Source organism: Poromitra crassiceps (assembly GCF_964638095.1).
Source record: "Poromitra crassiceps genome assembly, chromosome: 4".
NCBI lineage: Eukaryota > Metazoa > Chordata > Actinopteri > Beryciformes > Melamphaidae > Poromitra > Poromitra crassiceps.
Window position 1 is genome coordinate 57,362,693 of NC_139626.1, and position 12,514 is coordinate 57,375,206.

The following is a 12,514-nucleotide window of genomic DNA, read 5'->3' on the forward strand; positions in this document are numbered from 1 at the left end:
TCCTCCTCACAGCAGACAGAACGAACTAAAGAAACTTGCGCCAAAGATCAGCTGCTGGACTCCCCTCCTCCTGCTGGCCCTCTGATTGGTCCTAAAAGCGTCATCGTGGGCGGTCCCCGTGCTCTCATTGGCTTAGCGCAAGGGCGGACGTGACGTCAGTGGCGCGAGATTCAGTTTTGGCGGAATAGAATTTTCCCGGGAACGCGACACCGGCAGTGTTTATATCAGCAATTTCGACACATGAAGTAAGCAGAAAAGTATATGTGAACAGAACTATGTACAAAACACATTTGCTTATGTATTAATTTAAGTATTTGTCTGCAGTGTCGTTATATATAGCACAGTGTATCACATTAAAAAGTGGAAGCATAGCTACATACAGTGGAAACTGAAACTGAGAAGCAGACATGTGAATTTACATCATTGTATTCTTATTTTTGTGAGCTTTTGTACTTTCAGTGACTTAGTAGTAGTACCCGTTTGATATTATGTATCGTGTTGTAATGTTTAATTGCCCCGTCTTTCTGGAGGAGTGACACATTAATAGAGACATTATGTGTAGAATTCTTATTTAGACGTGTCCCTCAGTTCAGTGGGTTTTGCCACATGTCGAAATGTCATCATAAAGGACTTGCCAGGTTGTGGCCATTTATGCTGTGGGTCTATTTCTTCCTTCATCGTGGATGCAGTAATCCTTATGTAAAGGTCAGTAGTACCTCGCGCAACCATCAAAATCATCCAAACATTTATTGCCACTAATGGGTTGAATTGAATGAATGAAATCCACCCCCCATTAGCACATCTGAGATTACAGGTTGCGTTATTATCAATACTGAATATCATGACATGTTAAAGGAACATTTCAGCTGCTATTTAATGCAGACCATGTAACGGTAATCATCGTTTGATTTGTCTGATTTGACCAACATCAGCAGAGACCCGACTCACCCCTGCCACCACTTGTTCTCCCTCCTGCCCTCTGGACGGAGGTACAGGTGCATCCGTGCCCGCACTGCCAGATTAAGGAACAGTTTCTATCCTAGTGCGATATGCCTCCTGAACCAGCCTGCCAACAAACGTCAGACCCGCATCTGACCTGCACTGACACTTGCACATTAGTTTATTGCATGCTGCTACATCTGTTTATCGTTTACACACATCGCACTTTAATGTCATTTAGTAAGACGCACATGATACGTATGCTGCACTTTAATGTCCTATGTTATGACGCACATGATACGAATGCTGCCCCTTCTTAATGCTTATTTTATTCTATTATCTTGTCTTTTTATCCATTGCATGTGGTAATATGTAGGATAAATTTATTTTAGACTTAGTTACTTTTTTTTTTATTCCTCCTACGTAGCTTGGTACTGCACACAATGAATTTCGTTGTACAAGTTGCAATGACAATAAAGGTATTCTATTCTGTGAGTCAAAGAGCTGCAGTGCAGGACTATGCTGACATCAGGACCATGCTGACATCAGGACTATGCTGACATCAGAACCATGCTGACATCAGGACTATGCTGACATCAGAACCATGCTGACATCAGGACTATGCGGACAAACCCTAAGAGTCCTAAGCACATGCAGAGACAACAGAATGAGCGTGCACAAATTACCCGATTCCCCAAAGGCATATGTTTATTTGAAATAATTTCAAATGATAAAAAACATGGTGGATTAACATGAAATGACCACAGGGTTTTGCTCTTGGAGTGGACAGGGTGAGGAGGACACGTGAAGACAAACATGATTGGTCACCTGTGCGTGACTGATGTGAGCATACATCCAGGACAGTAAGTGTCTTTGTGTTGTCGTCGTCGTCGTCCACCGGGTCACAGACGCTCGTACACCTCAACCATTTTACGGACAAGTGAGACTTTATAGAAGTACGACCTCCAAATGATGCCTGGTTACCTGTGGTTGGTAGACAAACTCAACAGTCCAAATTCCCCTACATTTGGCTGCCGTTTTAATCCCCCCCCACCCCGCACAGCCCCACATTATGGCCATGCATCCAGAGAAGTGCTACAGAGAGACCTGTCTATCTGGCCGTGGGTCACAGCCCACCAACTGGAATATCGCTATATTTCTTAATCATTTTTCTTTCCTATATTACAAGCTTTTTACAACATAAAAATAGATCAATAACTATGATTACCATATTCCTCATACGTCATGTAAATATACAATATTTATTGCATTTTCAAATAGGATGGTTTGCTCTTTACCCTTCGTTGCCATCATTCCCCCCTCTCTCCAAAACAAATGCACTGGTACCGATAAGTGAGACCATGGATTTGTGTAAGGCAAGGACCAGCAGGAGGCGCTGCATCATTGAAACGGGGTAATAATCATAAATTCAATTACCAAAAAAAAATAAAATCCATGCATTTTTTCAGTTTCCTGCATGGCGTCTTGATAACTGCATCACTATGATGTAATGAGGGTTTGAGAGTCAAGCATGGTGGTACATACACAAAGGGAATAAAAATAAGTACACCAAAAAAAAAAAAAAATCCTTTGATAACCTCCATTTGCTCAAACGATTCTCTGGCACTTAGTGTTTTCCTTTTTTTTTTTTGGTTAGCCGCTACCAACTCCCCTCCGTACAAACTGTTCCTTGCATAGCAATGCACTAAAAACTACCAACTCCCCTCCGTACAAACTGTTCCTTGCATAGCAATGCACTAAAAACCTTCTCTGGCCATGCAGTCCTACCAAGGGCCTCCAGCAGCACAGTCAAATATTCCGGGTATAAAACAGAGTTGAGCCGTTCGATCGACAGACAAGGAATCCCTTATAAGCGCCTCCAACGCGCTCTGCAAAACCTGCAATCTATCCTTGGTCCATAAAAAAAATTAAGAATAATTTTGCCTTGGCCTCCACCGTGTGGTCCACGTGTGAACCACAGCATGCTATGAGAAACATGCCAGCTATAATGAAGATATAAAGTACTCGGATCGTCCGCTTTCAAGGACGTCCAGAAGCCTGTCTGTCTCTCCCGACTCCCCTGTTACTTTGACAAACGTCCCCCCGCACCACATGACAGTACGCCTGCTCCTTAGGGCAGCGGCCCCTAGTGCATAGATGAGCGTCCAGCGTCCATGGGACCTATCATGCAAAGTGTGCCGTGCAACATCGCCTGAAGAGAGAAATAGAACGACGTCCAAACACAGAAAGGAAAAGAAAAAAAAAAAAAAAAAAAGTGGGAACAAAAGTAGAAAATAGGCTCAGACTGTATTTGGATTTTCCACCTATAGAGTATTTGTAACATCTCAACAGTTTATTAGTTGACATATCTGTAGATGGTGTTTTAACAGCGTATTAGCTGAGATTCAACCAAACTGTCCGTTGGCTTCCCGTTCAACAGACCTGCGACTAGTGTAATATGAAGCTATGTTCATGAATTGCCACATATAATCTATAATATATAATCTATTAAACAGTTGAATTGTTGTAATAAGATGTTGAAATGTTACATAATACTCTGTAGACTCTCTGTCGGCGGCGGACTATACAAACAAAAGTGTTAGCGAAAATAGCCCCCTCTCCAAAATCCAAATGTAAATGTTACCAGGCAAGGCTTCTCTCGTAACTTGGCAAGCGTTCCACTAATGCATTTTGTCCACAATCAAATAAACAACTTTAAAATGTCAGTTATATATAACGTCAATGGAAACTCTCCTCACTCCGCACAGTTCACAGTTACTCCACCCACTTTTGGCACACGGAGAGGGAGAGAACCGATTTTCAAAACGCACCCTCTCACCTGGCACTGCTGGAATGGCTATTTAAACAAAAAAATGAAATAAAAATACATCAAACAAACAACCATTAACACCCCACACACATTCATGGCAATATCAGCGGTGTGGGTAGACGTGAGCGTAATTTATCTGCCGGTGACTCAAATATGAATCCCAAAAGGCAGTTTCCATTGGTAGTGTTGAAATTTCTTCCCGAGGACACCACAAATTATTAATGCTTACACCAGAAATAATAATAATAATAATAAAAAAAAAAAAAAGTTATTCACAATTGTGAAAATCAACATCGTTATCATCATCATCATGGAATATGCACTCAAAAAAAAAAAAAGAGAGAAAATGGAATGCACAGTTTTGGAAGTTGGTCCTTCTATGTGGTGTGAACAACAGTGTCATGCCTCTGCATCCTGTCAGTAGAAGAAGAAGTAGTTGCGGTCACAGGTGGAAGGTGAAGGAGTCCGCTTCTTGGTTCAAAGTGGTTTTGTTGTTCTAATCATGCTGAGAGAGAAGGCGAGGAAAATGTGGTGTCAAACCTGCGTAGTGTAGCGCTCGCTTTGCATTCAGCGCTGTGCTTCCGGCTGGTGTTTTTAGTGTCGTAGTGTGTTGTAGTGTGTGTGTGTTGTAGTGTGTGTGTTCTAGTGTGTATTTTGTGATTCGAGTGCTTTGCGCCACTCCCCTGAATGTCCATCGATGAGACGTGACCGAGCGATCCGAGTCCTGAGCCGAGCAGCGTTCACCTGCCCACCGGGGGCGCTGGAGGAGCTCCTCTCATCATGGCTGCAGGTCAGAGGGAGAGACAAAGAAGACGAGAAACAACTGGTGCTTAGTATTGGCAGGAGGGATTCTGTACAAAACGCATGGTGCAGGCTAGAGACCACTTCGCATTCATATGTGGGACTTTTATGTAGCAATTAGGATTCTCTCTTTGTTGCCTTAGGGGGTGGGGGGGGGGGGCGAAATGGCGGCACAGAGTTCTCTCTTGCTCCTTCAGTGCCGAAATGCATTCTGGGCAGTGTTGAATTATCGTACCAGAGGTCAAAATGATCGTTTCTGACGGTAATTTATCGTACAAATACGATAATTATCGTACAAATACGACAATTATCATACGTCTGGCAACGCTGATTCTGCTTCGTGTTTTCTGCTGTACACATTGACTGTATATTATTATTATTACTACAGTAAGTACAGTATCCCAAGTGTGGTCACAGGTGTTATCTGCACAGATGACTGTTGTTTGAGCATGTGCATTATAATGCCACCTTTCTATCCATATTTCTGCCCTGGGGGCATGTTTTAATTTTTTTTTTTTTTTTTTGGGGGGGTATTTTCTTAAGAATCTTGAGTCCTAACTGTAAATGATTATTTTTTTTAAACCTGCACCGCGCTTTTTAAAGGAGAATTTCGTTTTTTTTTTTAACCGGGACCCCTCTCCTCACATCAATTATGATCCGACGACTCACCCAGTGATCTCCGCAGCGTTTCTGGCCAACCTACGCGTTGTTTTGAGATCAATACTCTCCAATCCAGTCGTAAAATAGAGCTCCGTGGGGGCCAAGTGGCAGCCTGTCTTTCCTGCATCTAAATAGACAGTTTTATTCCCGTTTTCGCCACATATCGTCATAATCTCATCCCTCAACAACCACCAGACTGATATTTCCCCCAGGGCTGTTTCCTGGACTCTCCCAGGGATCAAATAACCTCATTCGTGATCTCGGTCACCAAGTCTCGTCAAGTGAGTAAGAGCGCCATCTATCACATGACGGTGAAAACACGTATTGACATGATTTCGCGTCAATGTAGGGGAAGCGTCGTCTCATAAATGAGGTAAAAACATGTCAATGTCGGGGGAAAAGGGTTAACACCAGCGATCGTCCGACTAATGGGAATTTGGTCAGCCCTAAGCACTAACCTTAGTTTCATCTCTTCACTTGTTTGTATTATCACTGCGCAAATAAACCCGACTCGTCTGACAACAGCACCATGGAGGTGTGCAACCAACAGAACCGGTTCTTCTGTATTATGATCAGATTAACAACAGCAGGTTCTTCTGTATTATGATCAGATTAACAACAGCAGGTTCTTCTGTATTATGATCAGATTAACAACAGCAGGTTCTTCTGTATGATGATCAGATTAACAACAGCAGGTTCTTCTGTATGATGATCAGATTAACAACAGCAGGTTCTTCTGTATTATGAGCAGATTAACAACAGCAGGTTCTTCTGTATTATGAGCAGATTAACAACAGCAGGTTCTTCTGTATTATGAGCAGATTAACAACAGCAGGTTCTTCTGTATTATGAGCAGATTAACAACAGCAGGTTGTTCCGTATTATGAGCAGATTAGTCTCGCTTGCCAGCCTCCCCTCCCTTCCGAGAGAGGAGTCTGGCAGCGCTAGTCTCCATTCTGGAATTGCGGGGGGGAAAAAATACGCTCTTTTTGGTTTAACCAATCACACTCCGGCGCTTAGTGGCAGCGCCCTTGGAAAATAGTTTTGGGGTGGAACTTGTGTCGGGTGGAACATTTACATGAGAGGAGGAGAGCCAAGCGGCATAAAGCCAGTGGGCAAACATGCAAGAACGTCACTGTTAAGACAGCAAATGTTCTAAACATATTCTCCAACCATCCACCGAAAGTGTAGTCTCTTAAAACAGACTGTATCATCTACATCCGGCGAATGCAGCTATATACAGTCTGTACGTTACACCCCCAGAACATGCACAAGGAAGTTGGGAAAAAAAACCTTCAGACTGGAAGGAAGTTCTACGGAATCCGACCAATCACGACACGCGAATGCGGCATATCGGATTCTGATTGGACTAATGAGCGGAAGACCCGCCTTTCTGCCGGCATATTGGATTCTGATTGGACTAATGAGCGGAAGACCCGCCTTTCTGCTTCCCATTCCGGTTGGTGCATGATTCTCCCCCACGAAGTACAGACGGTACAGCGGAAGCATTTGAAAATTGCGGAAGCCAACTCGTCTGTTCTAAGAGACTACCGAAAGTGCCAAGGTTGCCTTCTTTATTGCACAATCTTCGTCAAAACCTGCCATTTTCAGCGTGTAGCAACGAGCTAGCGTGTAGGTTCCTGCCGTTAGCTTGCTAGTTAGCGCTGTTGCAGCAGCAGCAGCAGGTAAGACTTGGGAAGAGGAGTGGATTGGACAGTGGCCATGGCCTGTTTGTACCTCTGCTTAAAGGAGGTTTGAAGGAAAAAAGTGCAGGCGCGTACCCTTGTTGCTCTTGCTGGGGTAGACCTTGCTGAAATGCCTGTACTCCTCTGGAGGTGGAAGGTCTTCGATGGGGTGGAAGTTGAACTTGGATTCAAAATCGTCTAGGAGGGAAAGAAAAGGAAAATAATGGTAAAAAAGCAAACAAACAAATTCAACCGGCAATAGAAGTCATCCCCAAATCTGCCAGAGGAGGGGATAGACTCAAACATCTCCTCCAAAGAAAACACTTTTTGGATTGTAACCATTTTCCTTGGGTCGAATGATGATTTTGATTTATCTCCATTTCTCTGAGTCAGACAGAGTTGTTTTTTGTTATTTGAGATATTTTGCTCAGTTACATTTATTTGGTTCCTCTTCCTGTGAGGTTTCTATGGCCTCAACTTTGTAGGCTGCACAATTGTTGCTGGTACTGTATTTAGTTCCTCCTGTCAGGTTGGAGTGTTATTCCTCCAATTCCCTGTAGTCTGTGGGCATTGCATGACATTGGTCCCACCTGCAGTTTATTTATTTTCTGCATTCTACCTATTTGTTCCATTTATTTATTTTCTTCCATTTTCTTCATTTATTGGGTACCCAATTGTTTTTTAACTTTATTATTTTCTTCTCCATCATGTATCTAGCATTATTGTGAATATTGCAAGCTCCCTGTGATGCACAGGTGTATCCAGGAAGGCTAATCACTAATTGCTTGAGTGATGTCACTATATATGCACATGCATTTCAGTGTTAGGCCTCTACCCTGATGAAGGCTGTATAGCTGAGACGCGTTGGTCTTGTTAATTGTTAGATTCAGCCATGCCACAATAAAGGCTTTTTAACTTTTCTACCTGAAACAGAGTGGCCTTGGATTTTCTTCAAGTTTTTCCTGTATTCTACTCTTTTTTTTTTTTTTTTTACTTTCACAAGGATCCAACTTGAACTTTTTTCTCAAACAAATTCAACCATTACAAACGGTGCAAAAGAGTTTGACTGTCCTATATCATAAAAGTAGAAGTAGACTCCGAGAGCGCAGACCTCTGCCAAGGGAAAGACTGCAGTCTGCTATGATCAGACTCAGTGACGTGGAATTGCAGCGTTTCAGATCAAAGGATTGCATTGTGTCACTGAGTATATACCGTACAGCCATTTATATTTGACTATCATTCCTAAATAATAATTTATTTCGTTGTTAGCAGAGCAATGGTGTTAAAGGAACACTCCGCCCATTTTCAACCAGCTTTGTCTCATTAGAACATCAGTAGTATATCAGAAAACTGTAAACGGTTTTGAAGTCTGTCATTTAATTTGACAGTTATGGAGTGTTAAAGTGTGGACTAGTGACATCACTGGTCCACACTAACTCAAATTAATAACTCTCGATAACTGTCAAACTAGATGAATGATGAATAGTTTGACAGTTATTGAGAGTTGATTTGAGTTAATGACTTATTAATTTGACTTAGTGTGGACCAGTGATGTCACTGGTCCACACTTTAACACTCAATAACTGTCAAATTAAATGACAGACTTCAAAACAGTTTACAGTTTTCTGATATACTACTGATGTTCTAATGATACAAAGCTGGTTGAAAATGGGCAGAGTGTTCCTTTAAGGTTAAGCCATAATTACAGTCATGATGGTATTTCTTGTTTTGGTCTGGTCTTGAAAATGGTCTCGCATTGATCTGGTCTTGGTCTTGGTCTTGGTCTTACCCCCCCTCGGTCTTTACCCCCCCTCGGTCTTGGTCTTGTTTCTGTCTTGCCCCCCTCGGTCTTGGTCCCCGGTTAGGTGGTCTCAACTCCAACACTAGAATGCTCCATCAGAATCGATCAACATTGCCACGACAATAACTACACCTTGAGTCATTCACCTGAGACAGTTGTCATCATACGGCAGCTTGGATGCCCCAGTGCTAGCATGGAAGACAACAAGACTCAACGATGGAAAGTAAACAAAATAGATGACATGTCTGGTACTGTATTTATTTGGACAGATGCCTCAATTCGGTCAGAATGTGAAGGCTCCTACCGTAACCCGAAATGTATTCAAAACAAGCGGGATATGACATCTTTCTGACATGGCAATCAGTTCATATGGGTATTGGATATGGTTTGATATGAATATACAAAGGCATTGAACCGCTAATTAAGGTGCAGAAAACACCCCCACCCCCCTCCTCTAGATTTGAAGGAATTCTAACACTCCTGATGGTTTTATTCTAACACTCCTGATGGTTTTATTCTCATCATTTGTCTTTGCACTTAACATGTTCTGTCAGACTTTCATCCTGACATGCGCAGCACTTAACACATTGAGTGCCACAGCGCTTCAGTAAAATTGTCTGGAGCCTGTGCCAGATTCACTTCCATTCAGTTGAAAACAGCTATAGAATTTTTTCTTTTAGGGCTATATGGACAGGGCTGGACTCTAATGAAACATTGGACACTCCTGCTTCTTTCAAAGAAGAAATTTTGTTTCTAGACAGTTCCATTATGAAATGACAGCCTCTGAAAGAAGAGCACTTTCAAGGGTTTTCTGCTGTCTTTTTTTACTTTTCAAGATAAAGTCACTTTTATGAATACTTTTTGCACTCTAATTTCAAGCACATTCACTGACTCTAGCTAATATTTTCTGATGTAGTGACATGGTGTAGTTCTGTGCAGCCTGCGTGCCCCACCCCCCTCTCCCCCCCCTCCCCCCCCCCTGAGCTGCAAACTCCTCCCCACACGCACACAGTCTATTTTCGCAGCCTCCGTTTTTGCCCCGGGCAGATCCCAGCGCGACAAGGAAATGGCAAACGGGACTGAAGGAAAAGGTTTGGCCGTTCGGCTTCGGGTGCTGCCTTTCTGGCAGGTAATCGTGTGGAGAAACTATATGCAGACAGATAGACAGAGGCAGAAGAGCTCAGTTGTGGGCGCGGATCGCAGCCAACTGTCAGCTGCAGACAGAGCAATCTATATGGCTCTGGCTGCAGCATGCATCGGTGTCTCTTTGATCACGGCTTTCTCCTGCACAAAGTAAAGGATCTGCGCGAAGGTTTTAGGGTGGCGCAGCTCCCGTGTAGATTTTTAAGGTGGCGCCGTGTGATCCCTTGAAGGGATTCATGCTCACTGGCTGGGTACGACCTTAAACAGCAGAATTATGGAATAATATGAATTATGATTTTAGGGCGTCCACAGACGTCCTTGGTACTTCTCGTTACTTTTTTTAGGACGTCCACAGACGTCCTTGGCACTCAATGTTTTAAGCCCCGCCCCTCCAGTCAGTGTTGTCATTTTTAAGCTATTTCATGTGTAGCCATGTTTTCTCCTGCTCTGCTAATTAGCCAAAGTGTTACCACTGTATTCTGTTGACAAATAACCTTATTTTGGGCTCAAACTCTTCAATTGGCTCACGTGCTAGAAGGGGGTGCTGACGTCAGACTTTATGGTCGTCAACGCTCACGTATGCGGACCTGCATATTAATAATATACAATATATTACAGTGAATACAATCTGCCGTTAGCTCGGTTTAGCTACGTTTGCTAACATAGTTCGTTCTGGCTCAAAACGCCGCGATAAGACACTTTTAACCAGTTCGAGTTACGCTCTTTCAATTTCTTTTTGCTTATACGCCCACCAGCTTTGATATCTGTTGGCTGCTTATGCTGATATTTATATCAATATGTGGCTTCTGGGTGAACGTTTAGCCAAGTTCATGCCGTTTCCGGTCTGACCGGCTGGAAGGGAGACGGAGATCGTATCGAAGGTAGGAGCGAGGCTCGGCCCAAAACACACACACAGGGGGCGCGCTGAGAGAGTTGTCCTTTTTGGACAACGGTGCTCCAGCCATGACGTCGCAGTGGAACATCTTACCAATAGACGAACTTTGGTGCAAAAGATTTAGACGGGTGACGTAGTTTGATGACGGCGCGTGCCGGTTTTCCATTTCCACTGCACAGCAGGACTGAACACGGGTGGAAAAGTGACTGGAGGAAAGAAGTGATGTGTGTTTTGTGATGTGTATTATGTTATATATATATATATATATATATATATATATATATATATATATATATATATATATATATTAGGGGTGCACCGATCACGTTTTTTGCCACCGATCACCGATTGCCGATCACCTATGAGAAATATCTGCCCAACCGATCATCGACCGATCACCGATTACCGATCACCGATCACCGATATATATATATATATTTATTTTATATTTTGTAGGCTAAAGGAAACTGCCAACATGAGACAGATGGGAGTTCAACCGTTTAGTTGTCAGTCTCTTCAGTACAGTACAGCAGTATAGGCTTTTTACAGCATTATGACAGGAATAGTAGGATTGTGTGTGGTCTGGAAAAAGGAGGCAATAAAATATACAAACAGGTCAGTAACCAAGCTTGCTGTTATATAGGCCAATTATAGTGATAATTAACAACTAATAATATATAAATGATAATTAGGTAAACTGTAAGTCAGTTACTCTTAAACACCAGTCTTGAACCATGACTAAAGCCAAAGAGCTCCCACTCATAGAACCGGGGTTATGCACAATAACCGTCATACATTGGGATCCGCATCGAACGAACATCAAAACGACCCGCCCATCGAGGCCGAGTTACAGTGTTATAATTAGCAGCACTATGAGTGCGATCTACATAATGGTGACAGGGTTACATGACGGGAGAAACAACAGAATCACAAGCTACACACGAGCTAAACTCCATCTGAGTAGTGGCATTAATTAGCGCATCCGTCTGAATGGAGCGCACATCCACATAGCAGCACACTTTCGCTTCCTTCAAAGTGCCCGCGGGAACATCAATGCTTGCGTGGAAATTGTCTGTGTGTGCGCGTGCACTACCCCGACTACCACATTAATCTGGGACTTTAATACACACGGATTTAACAGCATGCAAATGCCTCGGTAGGCGGGAGGACTGGAGGTAATTTCTCTGCTGAGTCTGCTGTAATCACCAGCTGATTTGTGTGATTCAAAGACGCAAGAGGTGTGTTGACAGTCTGGTGCGGTGTGTGCATGGAGGTGAGTACACTGATGAAAGCAAAGCGTGTGCTTTGCAACACAATGATATAAACGTTAGAGCACAATATGAAAGTTAAACGATAGACATTGAAGACATGAAAATGGGCTGCCTCATGTTTCTCACGTGCAGCATGATCGGCTATGCGATCGGCAAAATTAAAGGAATATCGGAAACAGCAGATCACATATTTGAGGTCCAAATCGGCCGATACAGATTGCGTGCAGATCGATCGGTGCACCCCTAATATATATATATTTGCACTATGTCTAAGGAAGGGGGACATCTTTATGTTGCACTATGTCTGAGGAAGGGGGACATCTTTAGGAAAGAGTCAGTCTACAAGAAACTACATCAAGAGTGGACCAGGTTAGGACATCACGACTAGCCAGCCAACCTAATGCTGCTAAATACCGACTCGCTTTGAGAGGTCAGAGAGGCCCCATTCCACCAACATTCATATTTGGCTGCTAAGGTGGCTAAACTGCA

General features: G+C 43.0%; 1 protein-coding gene across 2 annotated transcripts in view; it reads right to left on the bottom strand.

Annotated features, from left to right (window-relative positions):
- Positions 1–1,629: 1,629 nt before the first annotated feature.
- Positions 1,630–12,514, bottom strand: part of wipf2a (WAS/WASL interacting protein family, member 2a) — a 51,219-nt gene continuing 40,334 nt past the window's right edge. For both annotated transcript variants that reach the window (XM_083635559.1, XM_083635560.1), the window contains 2 exons: positions 7,012–7,113; positions 1,630–4,553 (listed from right to left, as the gene is read on the bottom strand). In XM_083635559.1, coding sequence (XP_083491685.1) covers positions 4,510–4,553; positions 7,012–7,113 — 146 coding nt within the window. In that variant the 3' untranslated portion in view covers positions 1,630–4,509. The remainder of the gene's footprint in view (positions 4,554–7,011; positions 7,114–12,514) is intronic.